This window comes from Hirundo rustica, chromosome 8, assembly GCF_015227805.2.
Source record: "Hirundo rustica isolate bHirRus1 chromosome 8, bHirRus1.pri.v3, whole genome shotgun sequence".
Classification (NCBI taxonomy): Eukaryota; Metazoa; Chordata; class Aves; order Passeriformes; family Hirundinidae; genus Hirundo; species Hirundo rustica.
Window position 1 is genome coordinate 7708038 of NC_053457.1, and position 21827 is coordinate 7729864.

At 39.1% G+C, this 21827-nt stretch overlaps 1 protein-coding gene across 15 annotated transcripts in view; it reads left to right on the plus strand.

Annotated features, from left to right (window-relative positions):
• The window catches only part of CCSER2 (coiled-coil serine rich protein 2), a 62273-nt gene that overhangs the window by 23343 nt on the left and 17103 nt on the right, over positions 1-21827 (plus strand). For 13 of the 15 annotated variants that reach the window (XM_040070632.2, XM_040070627.2, XM_040070640.2 and 10 more), the window contains 6 exons: positions 5413-5503; positions 8462-8624; positions 9242-9428; positions 14704-14787; positions 15562-15648; positions 17105-17203. In XM_040070632.2, the coding sequence (XP_039926566.1) occupies positions 5413-5503; positions 8462-8624; positions 9242-9428; positions 14704-14787; positions 15562-15648; positions 17105-17203 (711 nt within the window). Of the gene's footprint in view, positions 1-5412; positions 5504-7573; positions 7707-8461; positions 8625-9241; positions 9429-14703; positions 14788-15561; positions 15649-17104; positions 17204-21827 lie in introns of those variants that run through there. The other 2 variants (XM_040070644.1, XM_040070643.2) reach the window with 2 other exon arrangements.

Genomic DNA, 21827 nt, shown 5'->3' on the forward strand with positions numbered 1-21827 from the left:
ACTCTTCAACCCTCTGTCCCAATAGTCTTTTCACTCTCGCTCTGACTTCATGCTGTTTCTTATTTATGTTCACTCTGTTTCTTTCTTTTCTCTCTCAGAGAAGGGCCAAGCTCTGGAAGCTTCATGTTGCCAAGAAAGGGTTAAATCTGCCCAGAGTATTTTTTCTCTCCCAAGGTAGCTCATGGTGTTAGAAGTTCAGGGCTGCACTGGTGAGGGAGGAAGAACTCACAGAAGCATCAGAGATCAGAGCATCTGGGCAGTTCAGATTCACAAAAAACCAGGCAGGATCATAAATGCCTTCTCAGCCCACCCCTCAGTGTAAATCGGGGTGGCCTCAGCCTAAATGGTGCCCATGGCTCTTATCAGGGGCCCGGCAGAGATCCCTCCCTGCTCCAGGGAAGTTTAGAGAAGGTAGTTGTTGTAAAGCAGCAACCTCTCCTTTTCCCTGCCCCCCCGGGAGCCGATGGAATCCGGCCAGGCCACAGCCCAGCTCCCCCCCAAAAAGGGGAGAGCAGCAGGCCCAGCTCGATGTTACCTGTCTCTCTCTCTCTGGCCAAAGGAAAAAGGAAAAGCCCCACCTAGGAAATCAAGGGGTTTTATATGGTACTTCGCAAAGTCATAGCCAACAATTTTCAGTGGTCAAAACAGATACCAATATTCCAACCAACCCTCTAATAGGTCCCTGTCCTTTCTAAAGCAGTTCCCAGGTCCTGGTCATTCTGCATTCCTCCATGACTAAAAAACTAAACTGTACTAACCCATCACAAACATGTAATAACTTAAGCTGATAATGTATTCCTCTATGCCTTCAGTAAACTTAGGTAGAACATACAATGCTTCTATAAAAATGTTTTCAAGAATAGTAAATGTTTAAGACCATTCTACATAACAGTCAAACAAAAAATGTTTTGGATTTTCCAAACCAAATTCTTGTTACATGTGTTGTCACAGCAACCTTCAGTTATGGAGCATGGGCAAAATTACAAAATACTTGTTTGGCTGTTTGGCCTAATTGTCTTTAATGTGAGTTGTGCAGTGTACTCCTTCCCTATCCCATCTTTGGTAACCTGCACAGTTCTATCCCATCTCTTCCCTGGGTGGTTTTCTCTGTTTTAAAGACTACAGTGAGGTTTTGTCTTCAGCCCTATAGTACAGTGTGTGCTTTTTTTCTGTCTGTGTTTTCTGCCTTCACTTAAGTGTTCTGTACAATTCCTATATAATGTTGCCTTTTTGGAGGCTTCCTATTTCTTTATTTATCTCTGTCTTGGATGTTGTTGAATGCTGAAAATAGCATTGAAAAAGACCCTGGAGGTTTCCCTCTTTTCTTCTGTCAGCCTTGACTTGTGTTTGACTTTGGTGGTTATCCTTTAGCTGCCCTTCAGATGACTGATTTACCCAGTCTCCTTTGTGTTTGTTTTTAAAAGCTACTTCCTTTTTTTCATTCCTCGAGCACCTGAAATGATGGTTTGTTAGTTTCTGTGCTACTCTCGAATGCGTCACTTGAGTTTTTTGGCCAGATTCTCCTGTAGTTCTCTCCCTTTACTCACACCTACCTTCTACTGTGGTCTTTTTTCATCCTCATCAAAAGTGAGACTTAAGTCAATAAATCAGTAATAAAAACAGTTATTTTCCTTTAGCTGTCTGCTTCCTAAAGGTGGAACAAACAAATGAGGTCTGAGATCGTGAGTTACAGAAACAGGTAAAATGTTGTTCCTAATACTCACCACCAGTTCATGACTCCCTCAGGCAAATTGCTTTTCCTGCAAAATATCCTAATCTGCCGTTGGTACTTGGAGCTCAGACTCTTCTCAATTCTGGTAACGTTGTTTGCGGGCTTTGTATTTCTGCACTAACCTCAATGCCTGACAAAATTTCTTATTTATTCCATTGTAATATATATTGTGTTATGAACTTTAATTGGTCAACATTTTTATGCCTAATAGGGAGAAAATGCAAATATGTATCTGTCTTCTATTTTGGGCACTTTATGCTTAACTTTACACTATAACCTTACAAAGTGCAAGAAGTGGGAAAGCTGAGGATCAGGCCTCTTGCCTAGGTCCAGCTGTTAAGCTAAATTGAACTCTGGTTGGTGGACTGAAAAATAGTGCTCTTCAGTTTAAGAAAAAGCTTATGATGCATGTTGCATGAGGAATTTTTGGAAATGGAACTTTTTGAAACCAATATTTTGCACTCCAGTTCATTACGGTGAATGTTATTTTACAATGAAATTTGAAGTTTTGCTTCAGCAAAAGCAGCTCTTCTGCATGGAGTTCCCCAGTCTTCAAAGCAGTGGTTTTGATGTTGTTATGCCTCTCCAGAAAGGGGTGGTGGGCTCCATGCCTCCACCAAATGAGGTTAAATCCCAAGCTGTTGTGGGTGAGCTGTTGGTGTGTGCTTGCTGTAGCTGTGGTAAAACACAGCATCTGAGGACAATCACTCCAGAAAGGATTTGCAGAACATTGAAGTGAACTTGTTGAAAGTGGTATGACACACGTGTGGTGTGCCTTGCCCTTTTAACCTTTCCCCTTCTCCTTATGTGATATGGGGGTTCCCTGCTGTTGGGGTGCTCGGGTTACTCAGTTCTGACACCAGAGTCCCAGATCATGTCTCACCTCATGCTTTCCCTGTTCAATTGCAGGAAGCAGCAAAGCACCACTGCCTGTCTCCAGTGGAAAAGCTCTGTGGAGAGAGAGCTTGGGGACAGCGCTGTAGCTGGACCTGGGATTTCACAGTCCCAAACTCCATCTCTTCCTAGGTTGTACCAGCTTGAAAATCTAGTGCTGAATCAGCCTTGTGAAAATCATACCACTTTTAATATACATTACTCTTTTCACCTATACAAATAGAATGGGGTTCTTCCTTTTCTGTACCTTGTGATAATTGCTGAAGCATGTAATATTCTGTAGGGCTGGAGCTTATGCACTTGGAAAGAATTTTTTTATTTCCTGTTCTGTTTGAGCTATTGCCCTGATTCACTTCATGTTGCTAATTGCTGTTAAGCACATGTTATTAACTATGTTATTCCCATGTAATTACTTGCAGTTCCTTATGCAGTAGAAAGAATAACAATGGAAATACCTAAATTTTATTTTTTATGCACTGATGTACTGATTAAACTTGTACTTTATCTTATGGCTCTTTCAGGATGACGTTGCTGACATCTATTTGTATATTGTGTTTCCCAAGCAGCTCACAGGGAGAAATGCTCAAAGTGCATTCACACATGGCCCAGTGATTACAAAGTCTTGGTATTTGCAGTTGTGGAGGGGTTTTTGTAGCATGGAGTTTCCTTTCCTCGGTGTGGTGAAGAATGTGTAATTAGGGAAGCATAATGAAATTGCTGTTGACAGGAAAGTATGTCTGGAATCTCAAATACTGACCTCCTATGACACCTCGAGACTTCCAAAGTTCTGATACAAAGATAGTAAGGTGGCTTATCTAGGTTTATTAGTAAACATTCTGGCATATTGTGTCTTTATATTGTGCATTTTTAAATGCATTTGCACAGAAATGGCAAAGCTTTTCCACTTTCTTTTGTGTTTGTGGCCACTGTTTCCATTTTATTCGTCATGCTCATTAAAGTTCTTGCAGCAGAAGAAAATAATGCTTGTTCACACTAATTTGGAAGATGAAAGCGTGGCATAGAAATAATTTATCAACTGGCAAACCGAAACTGCCTCTCAAGCATGCCTGTATTTTGCAGAATTGTTTGAAAAAATACACATTAGTTCTCCTGGTTCCTGGAAAAATGTAAATGAGTAGAAGAAAAAGTAGCAAAAATATGCAGGCATTTTGTTGTCCCAAGTATTAAATCCATGTTTCCTTTAAATGGCTTCCATTTGTTTGTGAAACTTTTTCATAGCTGGATTTATTATTGTTACCAATGCCTTGCTGTGTAGGTTTTCCTGCTTTTTCCTGTCAATGCATAGAATGCTATTTGTGGACAAGGCAATTCGGACAGGACTTTGAAAAATGACAAAACCAGCTGGTTTTGTCTCAAGTATTCCATCTTTCCTTTATATTGCTCATGTTTTACAAAGTGCATATTAACTATTTTCATCTCACACTCTCCCTCCTAAGTCAACAAATAACTTGCCCTGCAGAAATGCAAAATGTTTATAATGTTCTGTGTCACAACCCATAACCCCCCCCAGTCTTAAAATATACTTAGTTCTTGTCACCATTTATAATAAAATACAGTAGTGCTTTGTGAGTGCTGTAGGAAGGCTGCTGAAGAACAGCTGGAGCAACATTTCAGACAAATGCCTGTTAATGTTCTTCCTTTTCACCTGTGCGTCTGTGACGAAGCAAATCTAAGAAATGATAGCCAGCAAAGGGGTGGCTTTGCAAGGGAATATTGTTGTGCAGTGTGTTCATATCCTGTGTGCCAGTATTCACTTAAGTATTTAATGATCATGGTACCATGAGAAATAAATATAAAACAATTATTTAACTTAATATGTGGTAAATTATTCAATATTAGTGCCAGGCATCACCTTTAGGGGTAGCTGATAAACCTAAGAAAAATCTGTGTTTCTGCTATTAGGAAAGAGGTCAGTGTGAGGTGCCTGAGTCTGGTCTCAGGCCTTCAAGGCATGACTTTTACTGGGAACTCAGGAGCTGCAGCTGGATATCCATAGGAGTTTCCTCAGGCCTGCTTTGTGTGATAGTCACTTGGTGTTAGTAAGTTTTGAGTTCTTGGAGCAATGGAGTGCAAAGGTGTCTGGGGTCTCTGCCCAGGCTGCTGTGGTTGTCCAGCAGCATCTGGCTGTGCTGTGAGCTGGGTGTTCCACAGCCTTCACCTCCTCAGTTTCTCCTCCTCTTGGTGCTCTTAAAGCCAGAGGGGTCAGTCTGTCTTTCAAACACTGACTGAGCTTGCCCTCATTGCAGTCCTTTAATATACCTGGCTATATTTGATAAGTATAATTCATTTAGCACAAGATAAGTCAATAACCTCAAGTGAGGAAGTGAGGTTTCCCCTCACTTCCTTTCAGTGATTTCAAAATAGTATGAGAACTGAAATAAGGGGATTTAACATCATTTCTTCATAAAGCTGTTTTTGAATTCCAAGTAAACAAAGTAGTTGAGTTTCAAAATACTTCCAACTGCAGAGAAGGCAGGATATTAATGAATAAAAAAGTCTTTGGCATATTCTGTAGGCATCAGGCAGAAAAATGTTTTAATCCATCTTTGTTTCATCTAGCACTGTTACTGTGTCATTTAGCACAGGTGTGATGATCCTTGTTTGTCTAGATGCTCTCAAATAAGGCTGACCTTCACCACTGAGGAGAGGAGGCTGCTGGTAAACATTGGATGTGTGCAAGATAAAAATACAACAAAGCTTTTTGTGACCATAGGGTAAATGAAGTGTCATGGAACCAGCTGTATCTCACTTTTCCTTTCTTGCAGGATATCTTGAATAATCTCGATTCATGTGATCTTGAAGATGATGATCTCATGCTTGATGTGGACCTGCCTGAGGACCCACCTCGTGACAAAGGTAAATAAGGCAGCCAAGGAATCTCACTGTGAAACTTTGAGCCTTCTGAATTTGCTTTCTTCTGACTCTTGACTTAATAAGTCAATGCACTCTTCAAATTGGGGTGAGTTTTTTAGAGTAACAACGCTTTCTTCTGTGAAATACAGGAAAGGAGATATTTCTGTTTTCTCAGGTACAACTCTTATATTTGAAAAATTCTGAATATAGAATTGTACTGCCTTGAATAAAAGTGCAACTTTGTTTCACACTGCTTTTTCCTTAAAATTATTTCTGTAGGATCAGTTTCAAAGTTTTAACGTAGTCTTTCAATCTCATGTGTCAGATATATTTGAAAATGCTGGGACAGGTTTTTTCTTTTTTTAGCTTTGGTGAATGACAGCGTAATTCTTTGAGATAATTAATAGTTTTCTTCTACAAAATGACAATATCTCCTGATATATATACATACACTTCAGGGTAGCAGAAGATGTAAAATTTAAGATATGCGTTTTCAAATTGTGTTTTATGTGCTCCAGCTTTCAGTGAGGGTACTGGCAGACTTTTTACAGAGAAAGCAGAGGTACCTAGATGTCCCTGAAATAAAACAAATGCAGAATAGAATGAACTTGGTAAAGGAAATTGCAGCTGCACTTTCTCAAATCTCAGACTGGAAAAGTTTGAGGCATTTGCTCTGTTTATTCCCGAGCTGCTCGTAGGACCGATGAGTATTATTATTATTATGAATGACCTGTTGTTATGTGGATATGGGTATTAGTTTTACTTCCAAGTTCAGTGGAGGCCAATCTATCTTCAGATGAACAGAAATGCTGAATGTGGAGCACTGTCAGTGCAAACAGATCCTGAAAGGAAGAGGCTTTTACTGATGCTGAGTAATCTTCAGCTGCTTGCTGAAGTTGGGGGAAATTCAGGGGTTTTTGAGAGCACCTCTGAGTTGTCTGGGTGAAGACTCCTGTGTGTATGTTAGAGATGAAGCCAAATTTACAGTAAATAAAGCACAGTTTTCCATCTGCCACGAAGGTGGCACATCGTGTTTTAATGTTGTGTCGTGTGAAGTGCAGTACCTAATCTTTTAAATATCAGAATGAGTTTTTCAAAGTGCTTGTGTGGGATGATTGAGAATATTGCAAGTATGCAGCTTTTCAGCCCTGACAGGTATGAATTTTTTACTTTTTTACACAGTTAGTTTTCCAGAATGGGTACAATGCAAACCTTAGGCATATTTCAATACGGGTAATTTAATTCTGTTGGGGGAAAAAGTAAGAAACAGTTTTAAAGGGTAGGTCAGTTTCTCCTGAGTTTCCTTGTTTATATGAAACATGCACGGCATTTGCATCAGTAATCCCGTTACAAATTATTAATTTAAGAACTTCTGGAAGGGCATGTTTTTAAAGGTGTTTGCCGCAAAACATTAAAAGCTAATTACTGTTGCTTTTGACCTTTTAGTGGTTGAGTTTTCTTGTTGAATTAATCTGGCCTAAACTGAGTATCTCTGCTTATCTTGAAAATTCTGTATTTTCAGCAAAGATAATCTGAAAAGCAGAATACAAAAGCCACCTGTGGGTTTTCTCTTATGTAAACATGATCACTTGAAAAAGCAAAACTTCTCCTGGGTTAATCTCCACTTGTCTTTACTAAGTGTCTCAATATTTACTTTTCCAAAGCTGAAAATCATAATTGCTTGTAAACTTACTGAGGGTTTATTTTGTTGTTAATTTTTGTGTGTTATGAGCTGTAGAAAGATGCTGCTAAAGGAAATCTGTTAGTTAAGGTGAGTAAGTTTGTTTTATTATGCAATTTTTTGGTTATTTGCTGGGTGATAAAAACTGAATTACAGGTATGACTACTTGTTCTGGTAATGTTTAACAGCCCTTTTTGCCAACGCTTTTTTCCATAATTTTGTGCGACTTCGCTGACGTCAGCCTCGTAAGACTTTCCAGGTCCTCAGAAACTCTCCTGGTTTCACTTTGGAGCCTGGGATGCCGCTTGGCCGCTATTTATAGCAGCAGCTGTAGCTGCACAAGCATGCAGGGAGTGAGGAGGCAGTGTAAATCACAGGGTGACGCTGGGCTGGGAGCCCAGCAGGAAGGAGGGCCTGTCCGGGAGCCTTGCGCGCAGCGGGGCCGCGCGGACAGCGGGCAAACGCCGCTCCCCTGCGTGCAGCCCTCCTGCAAAAGGACTGACCATGCGAGGGACAGCTCCTGGGGTAAGCGAAGGACCAGGTGTGATGGCAGAATTCAGCTCAGAACTGGTTTTGCCGGGTCTGACTGCCCGGGTAGAAGTTGTTTTGGTTTTCTCTGTCGTTTCCGGGCTGTTGCCAAATTTAGCGTTTGTTCCCTTAAGACGTTTGTGGAATTCCTGTGGCTTTGCAGGAGTTGGTGTTTTAAAGAGATTAGTTGGTTTCCTCGTTTTAAATCATGCTGGTTGTCCAGTTAAATGCAGATTAAATGTCTCTGAATCTGAAAACCAAACAAGGTGACTAGGATGAGGTATATCTGTATTTTAAGTAACAAAACTTTTCATTTGCAGTGCAATACTGGCCTTTTTTTATGGGCTTGTCCTTCTGTGTTTGTGTGTTGTTAGGACTTGTTAAAGGCCTGGGGGTACCATCAGAAAGAAAGACAGGAATTTGTTACTTTTAAATTTCTTTTCTTCCATAATCTCTATTTCCTCCAGATGATTTCCATTTAAACTGGAAATACTGTTAAAGCTGGATTCTTTAGTTTCTGCTACAGGTTGCTGTTATTCTTATAACAACTTCATATTTTAATAAAAATGTGACATTGTTACAGCAGTCTGCTTGACACTTCTGAAATGCCTACCGTTTGTTTTGTTTTAAAGAAAACAAAACGAACCCCACAGACTTTACACTGCATCTGTTACCAGCACAAAGTTAATACTTTATTTGCAAGGTCCTGGGAACAAGTCTTACGATTTTTTTTAACATTATGCTCTCTGTAGAGGAATGTGAAAATATGAGCCGCTATGACAGACAAGACAGAAATGCGAGACAGCATCCAGAGGGATTCTGGAAAAGAGCACCGCAACAGCGATGGAATACACAGGAGCACTATCATCTTGGCCATACTGACCATTATATCCATGGTAAAAATGATTTGAACAGGTAAAGCACTTTTCTATACCCTCAAAAGCATTGAAAGCACCAGGGAGCAATTCCTTTTTGGCACTAAGGGGTCTCAAGTGATACTAAGTACAACATTTTCAGGATTGTTGTATGTCTGAGTGGAAGCACCACTGAGGGTTATAACAATTCCTTTTCAGAAGTTATGCTTCTGTTTCCATTCCAAGTACTTGTTGCTTGTGTTGATACGATATTATATATGTTGATTAAAATACCTTATGTGTTCCATGGAAAACCATTGCAGTGTCTTAGTACTTGCATTTTGTAAGTTTGGGCAGCTTTTTGCTGTTTGTTATTGAAGTAAATATAACCTTATAGTCCTCAAAGGGTTGAATGACAGTTTGTAGAAATTCTGCTGAACTAACTGATTTTAGGGTACTGTAGTTTATAGTCTGAGAGAGGTCTCGAGGGCTGAAAAGGAAAACTCTGCATTTAAATGAAATAGTATTGACTTTCTCTGATTTATTAATTTATTTTCTGCTGTGTGCCACAATATGGAAGTATAGCCCACTTTGCTTAACACTTCCCTTTTTCCAAAAGGCTGCCCAGCTCCGCTTTGTCATCTCTTGATGATTTTCTGCTTTGGGTTTTGTTTTTAGGGGTTCAGGCTACCTGGAGGCTGCAGCGGGCGCCCTGGAGAGCTACGGGGCGGGCAGCAGTTTGCAGGCGCCGCGCGCGCTGGCTGACAACACGGTGATGCTGGACGAGATGACGCTGCGGCACATGGTGCAGGACTGCACCGCCGTCAAAACACAGCTCCTCAGGCTCAAGAGGCTGCTGCACCAGGTGGGCTGTCCACAGGGGCCAAAGCAGGAAAATAAACTGAGGGCTGGACCTTATTTCCACTCTGTTTGGCCTTACTAGGATATTGGCATTTCGTTTATACACTGAATTAGACTTCCAGAAAGTGACTATACCTTTGGTTGCTCTTTCCAGTAGTACCTTTTCTGCCTTGTCAGCACTTCGCCGACTACAAAACATGCTAAATGCTAAAGTTTTTAATGTTTATTCAATATTAAATTTTGCTTCTCTGAGGAAATGTCAAATTAAAAAATAAAATCGGTGGATGTGAAAAACAGCTGTTATCCAATAAGGTTCAAAAAAGCTGAGAGTTAAAAAATTAAAAGATATTAAAATTGATCTCATTGATCAAACTTGTATTCAGCAAGTCAATGCTAACAGCTTTTTCTTAAGGCTTTGTTTTCCTCATTCTTTTCATCTTTTTTCTGTATTTTGACAAGAAGCTTAGCAAATGCTATTGGGTCATCACTGTTTGAAGTGTTCACATTTAACCATCCTACGTTCTGAAATTGTCGTAAGCTTTTAACGAGCTTTTTCAATGCACCTCCAAACTTGGCAAGTTGTGGGAGTTGGTAAACTGCTAAATGACTCAACAGAAGTATGGCATTTCAGCTACAAAAATTCTTTTGTTGCCATAATAAAGAACAGTCCATGAGGCTTTCTTTGGAGTCATATACAGATTAGCATTGAAAAGTGTGTGATGTTGTCTTTTCATACCAGATTCATTACTGTTCTTTTCTAATAGGATAATGTAATGAAAATAACTTTGTGCCTTAAAAGTAAAGCACTAAAAACACAACAAAACAAAAAGCAAGTCAGCCTTGAGGCTAATTCAAGGGTGTGATTGTGCCTTTTAGAAATGTGAGCATTTGCTTCCTGTGTTGAGATGTATTTCTGATTTTGTCAGGGGAAAGACAATTGTAACAAAAACGATGCAGTGTCAGAAGGGGAAGGTGTGTTCCTAGCACCTAATGTCTGAGTGGTGGGCTGCATAAACTGTGCCCCCCAACAGCCCCAGGCATAAATACAGAGGTAGCAGGGAACCTTTTTCTAGGGCTTTTAATGCCTTTAACACAAGGACAGTTTGGCAGCTTGAGGGATGATCTGTGTGTGTGGTTCATGGTGTAAAGGCTTGCACATTATAGCCAAGCAGTGTGTGGTCCTGCAGAATATTGTGTAAAATCTTGATCTAGTTTATAATAGCCAGGTTGCAGAATAAAAACCTTGCCTCAAGGAGCTCAGATTAACTTTTCTAAAAGAACAGCTTACATGCACAGAATGAAGCAGTTACTCTTAATGTGTCCATTTTTCAAAATTTGCTCCTTGTCTTGACAAATGCCTAATCCTTCTTCCCCATACCAGCGAGTTTAGTAATAACAGGTATTATTCTTCCCTTCAAACTTTGTCAGGCATACTTGGCTGTATTTTCATGACCTAAACCAACCCTGTTTTGACTCACCAGTTCCAAAACTCATCACTGGACTTCTGAATATTTATTCTACTCTCTGTGTATTATCCAGTCTTTTAATTGAAGAACATGAATAGGAATGTAAATTAGCCTGCTACAGAGGGGGAAAGTTCAGACCTTTGCTACTTTAATTTGCTAAACAATTAGGGCAAAACTTGTAAGAAATATTTTTAAAGTGTTAAGCCTTTACTGTAAACATTGAGCTTCATACTAACAGGAAGGAGTAAGAATACCACAATTCTTTTTTACTCCTTGAACAGAAATACAGTTTTGAAAACAATTAGTTGAACTTTAGCATTCTGAACTCTGAACTAGGACTGGATCACAGGCAGCTTCTTGCAAATTATTTAAAAAATCAAGGTACAAATCCAATTGCTTTCAAACTCCAGTTTTATTGTGGAAGCAGAAGTTCTTCACCGATATTACACATTTAAGTGTATGTATTGCGTTTCTCCAGTTGTGACATTCAGCAATAATATTTAATTTGGATAGGTAGAAATACAGTTGTAGTCCGGACTTGGGCGTGAGGTCTCAGAGGAACAGTTACAGCAAAATAGGAAGAGTTAGTAATTATATTCATTTTTATACAATTATCTAATCAGTTGTAGCGTGACTTAGTGTAGAGCACAGCACGTAATGAATGTATACCTAGCAAATTCCTGAGGAGACTTAATGTGCTGTGCTGGATTCATTGCTGTGACTGGGGCTCACATAACTGGATATAAATTAGCTGGAGTATTGCGAGCAGCATAGCTGCAGCGGCGGGGGGTTGGTGCTGCATTCCCAGTTCAGCTTGGGAAAATAAAGAGTTATTTGTGTAACAGAGCCTTGGCTGAGCTCCGTGTGACCGGGATAACAGAGGCAGCAGTACATGTGCTGGCTGCTTACTCCTCACACACTGCCATCTTCCTGTGCCTTCACACAGTGAAATCAGCAATAGGAATCTCATACAGAGGTTAGAAAATGTTCACAGTAGTGGGCATAACCTTCTCTGGCTTCTCAGTAACGTTGTACTGACCTATATGGAGTGAAAAATGTACCTTGTTCTTGTACTAAATGCAGCCATATTTACAGACAGCTGTACTGCTGGAGAGCCTTCTCTCTTTAATGCTTAACTGGAGTGCTAACTTTGTACTATAAGAAGAAAATGTTTTGGAAGTCTAATTCTAGTAATAATTGACATGTAAATGTTAATGCCTCTTAAACCTTGACCAAAGTACCTCATTTGCAAGCTTATTAAGAAGTAAGTTTTCTTCAGATCTTAACAATTTCGTCCTCCTCCTCAATTAATTTCATAAACTTGCTGCTCTGGGTGGAGGCTAATGTGTTAATACAATTTTAAATAAGGTGGTTCTATTTCTGTTGCCCTGGAGCCTTTGATCTTGGCAAGGATTGACCATCCTCTGTAGTAACCCATCAATGGTTTACACCCACCCTATCTTACCTCAGATCAGCACTTGCTGCTCTTGTAGTGAGGACTGAAACATGAAATAGTTAATGGAACTGTGAGATCTATGAAGCGCTCTTTTTCTGTGGGAGGCAGGTTTTTTAAAAAATGTTTCATTTCAGCTTGTCTTTTGTGAATGGAAATGAAATTCAATTTTTCAAGTACAGAGCTTCACTGCAACTTATCAGATATGGCCCATTTATATGAAGAGACATGAATGAAAATGTAAACCGTGTAGTGCAGAGTTGTTAAAGGCATTTTGCTGAGGCTTTAGATCAGTAAGTCACTTGTGTACCTTTGAAATACATATTCATTGTGTTCTTTTCTATTTGCATCTGATGAGATCCACAAGAGAGATTCATCTTTGCTTATGAGAAGCCTGAAGTTGAGAAAGAAACAGGCTTGCAAAATGAAAGACATTTCTGTGCCATGCATTAAGTTGTATAGATTGCCCCTACAATTATTATTTTTTCCTAGCTACAAAATAGTTCACCTCAGTGACTTAATTGTGCTTGAAAGAAACAGAACCAGAAGAGATGAACAAACAACAGCCAATCAAATTGGCAAATTTTTGGTTTAAGCAGTTGTTTAACTGTCAGACTGTCGCTGTGACAGTGTTTGACAGTGGGCAGTGAGATTGCCAAGCAGAGTGCCAAGCAGGCAGCAGGTGAATAGCACCCTCTGCTTGATGGCCACTTCACACGGCTTCTGCTTGCACCAGCATGGAAATGCCATTAGCAGAGGAGTCTGTTCACAGGAGTGATTTGTACTGAATGAAGCCTGGAGTTGGGAATCAAAACCTAGACCTTGGTAAAAAATCAGTCGCCACCACTCTGGATAAGTGATTATGTCAAAATAAATAAAGTATTCTGCTGCTGTAAAAGTGCTAGAGGTAGCAGGTTTTTTTATATTACCTGTTGTTGCCTGTGATGTGCAATGTGGTGATACCTTTATAAAGTTCATTGTATCTCTCCCAAAAGATTCAAAGCATATGTTCTCTCCAAGTTTCCAGATTTGATGAAATCTTGGTATGCTTCTTAGTATTATTTCTAGCCTACCAAAAATAGCGTATGCAACAATAGCATATAACCAGGTGCATTTTCTTTGCTTATTCTATCATCTTTTTGGTAATTCTCATATGTTCTTTTTTGTACAAGGATGGATCGATTTTGCTGACTTCTGTTTCATTTTAGCAATATAATGAGCAAGAAGCAAAAAGCACAAGAAGAGAGATTTCCTAAATTAATCCTAGCAAGTGTTCAAATGTGGGCTTGAGTTCCTACTGGTAGTGTTAGAACAGTTTCTTTTCCAGTTGTGCTGTGTTCTCTACATGTGTACCGAGATAATTGACAGTGGTGAGGGAATTGCTGCAGATGACCTTTGTCCTTGCTTTGCTGCTGAATGAGTCAGGTGTAGCACAGTACAGATTTAAATCACCAGGGAGTGTGTGACATACTAACCTTCTTTGCAATTAGGTCTTAATCTGCTGTTGTGGAGTGTCTTATTGTTCCACTTCCCTGCATTTTAATAGCAGTAAAAGGTATATTGGAGGTACAGACCTTTGAAAAGATGTGCAAGATACTTTTCCTTGAAGTAGTTTGTCTTGTTTTGTATTTTTTCCCATTCCCATGGTGACTCTTTCACAGTTGTAGCTGTGACCATCTGTAGCTTTGCTTCTGAGTGTGTGTTTTTGTTTGAATTGTTGCTTAAAATAAAATGTTGGTGAAATTGGTTGATTGGGGAATATAAGATAAATATAAAATACAATAGAAATATGCAGAAAATAATTTGTTAAACTAAGTAATTCTAGGATTCTAATTGCTGCACTTTTCCTCTAGCATTTTAGAAATGTTTTGAATTAAATAACGTTTGTGTTTTTATGGTATTACTGTGCAAATTATTTCAAAGCACTCTGTTAGAACTTGTCCATAACATGGAGTTATGTTATAACTTCATAACATATAACAACATAAGCTGCTGCTTCATCAGTCTTTTACTTGCTGGCCATGGGCCTGGAAGGGATGGGCTTGAGGACTGAATACAGCTGAGTGCTGGACTGTGTGAACTTGACTGTTCTCAAAATGAACAGTCTATTTATATAAAAGCCCAAGAAACAACAAACAAACAAACCAACCAAAAAAACCCACCCCAAACAGCACCAAAAAACTGTGAGACGTGAAGTTCTGTCAAGTTATGGAAATGAAATATAAGTGTCTGTGGGATGGCCCTTGCTTGGGCATTGTACACAGGCTGCAGCAAGGGAGGCTTTCCTATGGGGGGAAAAAGGAAACTTGCTGTTTCAACAAGTAATTCACACTTGTGTTCTTGTTTTTCTTCTCTGGTAGAATGATGAAAATGTGTCACTCCAGGACATCACATTCTCAGTTCCATCAAGTCCAGAACCACAAGAACCTGAGTCAACTTTTAAGGTAAATGACATTGATTGTCTCTAAGGAATAAGAGATGCAAACCCATTTATGTTTAGAAAGCACACCCAAAGCTTGTGTGTTACTGAAGTACTGCTTCTTGCTCCTTTCTTTGTTTGAATGCCAACCTAGGTGAACCCCACAAAGTCAATGGCAGGTTTATTGTTGTAGAATGAGTATGAAAGGCAGAAGAAATCACAACAGGTGTTGAAAATGGGATCATCTTTTATAGTTGCGGACTTGTAACATTATGTTTGCTGTGGTGATAAGGTTTTGTAGCATTGCTTGGCTCTAGTTGTAAAATCTCTTTACAAAGATCACTAATTCTGTATTTATGCAAGGGAAACAGCGCTTACTGGAAATATAACAAGGCAATAAATAATGAAGTTGAAGAACACTCAAAATCTAATGCTTGTTCTGAGTTCAGTAATTTCTGTTGTCGATAAAGAGGACTTGAGGTAGTGTTTGCTGACTAGGCAGTTCATCTACCTAATGTCACTTGTTTGCACAACAGCTGAATTACTGCTTCAGAAATGCAGCTGATTTACTTTCCCTGGAAATTAAGTGGGTCAGCTGAATTTTGCCTCTTCAATGGACTTTCAGTGAAGTTTCTTCTCTCTTTAGTTTGCCTGCAGCCCCTCTCTGTGTGTGAATGGGAGGAGGAAAGCAATGTGCTGTGTCACTGCCATCCCTCCAGGCATGTCTGATCTCACACGTCCTGTAGAGGTGTTGCTTTAGGTCCTGCAGTGCTTACAGGAAACCACTGTTCTGTTGCAGATGGATGATCTGCTGAACGAGATCAGGCAGCTGAAAGATGAACTGAGGAAAAAGGACGAAACAATCAACCAATTAGAGCAGCAGCTTGTAAGTATAATCCAAAATGTTGACCAAAATCCCAGGTGTGCACTGCAGAGTGCAACTTCAGTAGGCAGTGCTGATGAAGGCTTTAAGAGAGCTTAGAGAGCTGTTTTCTTCCTTCTAACTTTCACTGTAACAAAGGTAGGTTTGGGTTCCCAGTTGTGCTCCTGGGATCTTTGATTCCATAATCTGGTCATGATTTGTGGGTGTTTATAATGTTGTTGTAAGTATTTCCAAAACAGTTTTGAACATAAAATTCTAGAAGCTGCTCAAAAATAACAGTGAGGGAAATAAAAGACTACACTTAAAGTATTGTAAAAATGGTCAAGGATTGGGCCTGTCATTCTGCTTAAAGTTTTTGTTACTGTTTTTTTTTTTTCCTCCTCTCCTTTCCTCTACTGTCCATTATCTTAATAAAGAATTACACCATAGAATTTAAAGCTGAGCAAGGTAGTAGTCCAAGTTGTTTGGCTTTTTAGGAGAAAATACAGAACAAGTTGAATAGTCAGCTTAAATCTGGCAACTGAGAGCAAGGTATGGGGGCACATCATCATAAATTAGGTTCAGGGAGACACAAGGCCTCAAGCAAAAATCACATGTGCCCTTTACCTTTTTGCTCTTCCTCTGAGTTTGGATTTGGCCTTGTATATCTTTGCATTTGGTTCTGGTAAATTCACCTGCTGTGACAATTCTTGTAGAATAGCCCCGCATTTTCAAGACATTTCAAGCCACAGGAAAATCCTACAGGCAGGGTAGATGAGATGCCAGGAGGTGCACACCATACATATTTACCATAGCTGGAGACAGTACTTGTGCACCCATAATCTCTAATGAAATGTTAAATGTGTGCTTTTGTAGGGGTGTGCAGTAAAACTGAGCTCTGGCCTTCATCCTCTCTGGTTTGGGAACATTCCCTCTCAAACAAAACCGAAAGATGAAGATGTTTAAACAGCAGAATCCCACATCACAGCATACCAAACCAAATTACCTTGTTTGTTAGCATTTTGCAGTAAGTGTTGGGGTTTCAGTACACTTAGTCTCACTCTTAACCATCAGCCAAAATTCCTTAAAGGAAATTTCTCCTTCCCTGCCCAGTCATGCACCTGATTGCTGGAGTAACCTGGAACTGGTGCAGCAGAAGAACTGTAGAGATGGGTAAAACTTATATTTGTAATGACTGAAAGATGACTTGAAGAACTCAGTGTTTCAGAAATTTAAGTGAAAAAAAAACTCTTTCCAAAAGTCAATATTTATTCTGGATTACTTCTCAATATCCTTTGGGAAAAGCAGCAGTTGTGCAGCACTGTAAATACTGGTTTCTACAGTTTAATCCTGTTGTGCTCTGCAGTCAAGTCATGCTTGATGTTTGACCTCTGAGCCTTGGCTGTGCTTTTCAAGAGGCTCAGCTGGTTAATTTCTAACCAATTCTTTGTTTCTTTTTCTCTTCTTGGGGGTGATTCAGGCCACTAGATGTAACTGCCAGAAGGACAGTCAGAAGCCTCCAGGGGCAGCGCGCGCGTGTGCCGATAAATTCACGCAAACCTCCTGGAGGAGGAGTTCTGTGAGTAAAGTGGGCCCATGCTGGGCTACCTCTCTCTGCCTTGCATCCTCCACTTCTGTGACCTTGGCTCTCACACGAGTCAGCCTTGTTTAAGAGATTCTGTGCTGTGTGTGAGTGGTGTCCTTCCTGCTGTGCAGCCCTTGCATTCTTTGGCAGCCCTGTTATGTAAATAAATATTACAAACATTTATTTTAAAATAAATAATTAAGCTTTAGAAGTCTTCAAATAATCACCATTTGCAGCATTTAAGTTATAGTCAATCCTAGCTGTATATCTAGTTATACTTAAGAGATTTTCTTATGTTCTGACTTCAAAGTCATAGGTATCTCTTAGGGCATTTTCCTGGTCAGATTTTCATTGTTGATGTTTTCATATTTGTTGAGAAAAAGAAACACTGTATTCTAAGTTTCAGTGCATAAATGTAGAAGCAAAAGTTAATATTGTTTAATATTTCTTCTTATTATTTTTTTAAAATTAATTTTAATAGCTTGAACATTAAAAAATAATTGTGTGAAAATCACTTTGACAAAAGACATCTTCATTCCCATATGCTGTTGCGTGGATCACATTTGTTTCCACTATGTAAAATTTACATTCTTCATGAAACACCAGTGGAATATTTAAGATGGGGGAGGGACAACATATTTGCTATTATATAATAAGAAAACATTTCCTTTGCTAAACAAAGCTTTTGTTAGTCAGCAGCAAATAGCATTTGGATCTTTAAGCTACTGCTCTAGCTAGAAAACCGAGGACATTTTATTAAAAAGTTAAAAATTGGTTTGAGTTTTTTGTTTCTTTGTTTTTATCCTGCATTGAGTTACTTGATGTAAGCTTGTAATAAAGATGAATCACCCCTGTTATCCGTCTAAAATTGCTCTTTTAAGTATATAGCACTAGAACAGAGGCACCACCACGCCATGTGTTCACCAGTTACTGGCAAACAGCCTTACCCATGTTCTCCTTCCTTCTGTCTTGATAAGAACCTGCTGTCAAAGGATTATACCCTTAAGTAGCTTTTGGTTTGCTTTGACACCTCTGCTCCCCCATGTACATGTATCATCTTGGTTCCTCCCATTTGTTTCATTTCCTTTTACTTTGGAGCTTCTGAGCATTGTTTGTTTTTCCCAATTCAGTTTCATGTGTGTGCTGTCCATTGGATGTCTTTGTGCGTTGGTACTGTTCCAACGTTAGTGGCTATTGTTTCCAACCTTTTTTTCTGGCTCGTTTATCACATGGCTTCAGACACAAGAGTAATAGTCATGGGAAGTTAGTTGCTTAACTACACAAGTTTTAATCTGTGCAACTTGTTATGTTAATTGATAAGACAAAGATATTGGGCAAGATGGGGAATTTGAGTTGCTGTCTCAAGCACAAGGAGTCACTCAGCGCAATTGTCTGGTTTAGGCCAGGTTGGCCAGTGTATATATTTTTTTTGAGTTATATCGTAGTTTTGTTCAAAAAGGCTTTTTTTTTTGTCAGGAGGAAGTTTGGATTAAGGGACAGTACCTTTAAGAAGAGCTAGAAGAACCTCTGCTGTGTTTGTGGTTGGGTGTGTGGATATATGTGTATGATACACATATTTCTAGCCATATGATCATTACATGCACAATCCAAACATCTTGGTATTTTTATCCATGTGCAGAGTTTCTCATGAAATTGATAAGGGACTTAGGAAAATTCATGAAGTGTTAACAAATTTTAGAACCATGCTGCTTTTCAGGACCTTTTGATATCTGGGCAGTCTTGGGCAGAATGCTTTGGGCATGTTTTTTGGGTTTTTTCAAAGTCTTTCTGTGCATGTCTGTAAGTTATAGGCTTTCTGTGAGCCAACAGAAACAGGAACTCTGTAATGTGGCATTTCTTCAAGGAGGACCATTGCCTGGTACAGCCAAATTCCAGTTCTAATGGTCAGACCTCAACTTTCTGGCTTAGTGCTTCCTTGCATGGCTTAATAGACATATAAATGTATAATTTCGATCTGGAACCTAATAAAAAACATCTCTTGCAATAGAAAGGAGACACAGTCAGCTCTTATTTTCTTGTAAGAAAGTACAATAAATAGAAGGAGATACTTGAGGAAAATGTATTCTCACTACTCAAATCCCAAAAAACCTCTTAAAGAAATTGTTTTGCTCTATTAACATTCCTGTTCAGTTTAATTTGATGGTCTTGACCTAAGAATGAAGACTAAGAAAAATAATGGGTTTTGATTCTTATATGTGGTATAAATCATGCAATATTGTTAATGTTTATGAAATTATCAGGTTTTTATGTAGACTAGATTATTTTTTTTTAATATAGACTAGCTTTTTGGTTTTTTAAACCAATTTGTAATTGAAGTCTTGGCAATGACAGAATGACTCCTTTGAGGCATCTTAGTGTTTTGCTTCTTTAAGTTTGTTAATAGTTTTCAATTTTGATGAATATTTAACTATTTCATTTTTTTCTGTTAGTGTTGATCTGCCAGTCCTTTTAAATTATGGTGGATATTAGGTACTTCAGGTACCAAAATTTTCAAAATTAATGTGATTATTTATAAATATATCCTATACAAATCAGAACTGATACAATATGTTTATTCTTCAGGAGTTAGTACCGGTCTGGGAACACAGTGATTTAGTGCTCCAAGGAATACTTTAAATGCTTAGTGACATGTGCCTTAACAAACATTGTTAATGTAGTGTGTCATAAAGAATAGATGCTAGAATAAACTAGGAAGCAGGGACAGTGGAAAGCAGCTCCTTCAGTTAGGAATTTAGGACCATATAAATTGCAGCAATTCAGCTGGCCATTTGAGATGGCTGGTATTTCTGATCACTTCATGGTAGTGCCACTAGATAAGTAAGTGGAGATCATTAAACGTACGGATTTTAAAAGTCATGTTCACACAGTTTCTTTGTTATTAAATATTTCTAGAAAATGGCCCATTTTGATGTGATTATAAACTTGTCTGGTGTTGTTCTCTTCAGGGACCACAGTTTTTCAAAGTGCTTTTATGTTTTTTCATGTTTAAAGGTAAATATGTACATAAGTGGATATTCTGTAACTTTAATGTAATCCTGGGAACTTAGTGCTTGCATAATAAAAACTAGGGGCTGGAAAGAAATGTTTGGGAAATTTGGCTTCTTAAAAATTGATAGGTAGCTACCTATTGCCGGTCTGCTCTGCCTCTGACATGGAATTTCTTGTAAGTGTCCTGGCAGGGTACTCAAAATTTAGGTAACTACTTATTGTTTGTGCTTTATTCTTGGTTGGCCATTGTTGGGGTAAAGGCTTGTTGTTTGCTGGCAGGGTAGACCACAACATTTCTAAAGGGATTTCTTACAGGTCTCTTACACAGAATTCATTCCAGTTAGTGTGTCTTATGATTTTACTTTCATAGAAGAAAATAACCAAACCTTGGAAGAAGATAAAAATTACCAGAAGAAATTAATGTTAATGGACACCTTACAAGAAAGAAGAATGTTAGCATTCATTGCCGTAGTTGACTTGCAGGCTCTGCAGGATTGTTTCTCTAATAGTAAATACTGACATTTTTCAGGACTTTGATGGTAAAGGGGTTAGAAGTCAAGTTTTTGTTGACAAATCATTTGGTTTCTTGGGCTGGAAAGGATTTTTGGCAGCTTTTGAGAAGTAAATGGCAAGCAAGCAAACTTCAAAGCCCTGAATTTGGTCCAAGATACTTGCAGAAGATTCTGGCCTGTGAGGACCAGTTCCTCCTAGTTGCTGCAGGAGTAGATAGTGTGTACAGTAAAAGCTGGGTATGTCCCCTTGGTAACAGCTCACAGTGATGAGAACGAGCTTTGCTGCCTAAATTTGTGTACAAGTTCATTCTTGTCTCTGCTAGAATGACAACAGAACCTGTCAGTTTGCATGGGAGCTGCATGGTCTTGTTCTTTGCTCCATCTTTTCTCTACTTTCGCACTGAGATATTCTTTGCCTCCCTTTTGAATTTTGTTCCAGTTTGTCATTCCAAAGCCTTTCATGTCAATTGTTTGGATGAACCTTTGTAATCCTTTGTCTGTCTTTGTGTGCTGTTGTCTTTCTGGTTTTAGTATCTCCTTCCACCTTAGCCTTAAAACATCCTGTATGTGTCAGCGTCATCAACCATTAATTTAAACTTGCAGCTTTTGAGGTCCAGTCACTGTATGTGGTCATCTTCACATCCAGCCTTGGTTTCTCTCACTGTCCAATGCTCTGCTGTTTGCTTCATGTTCTTATACATGTACTTGGTGAAACAAAACCATAGCAGCACTAGGTGGTCATAGTGTGCATCTGTGACTGTGCATGACATGAAGGGAGTACACAGAAGAGAGGTCCTTGAACCCTTCACAAGCAGTTCTTGTTGGTTTAGTGTAAACCAGCACATAAAACTGGGTTGGGAATGTTTTTCATCTGAATATTTTCAAAAAGCATGTCAGAACTGCTCCTTCGTGATTTCTTTCTGGGTGCTAGGCCAGTAAGAGAAGACTGCTGCAGAAAGATTTCGTTTGCCTCAGTATTGAAGTCTGTCGTTCTAGGTTTGTTCATGCTGTGGACCTCTGAGTGTGTATGAGACAACTGGCAGTGCTTGTGAGAGGCAGCAAAAAACACCTCATTGAGGTGCTCAGAGGCTGAGTTG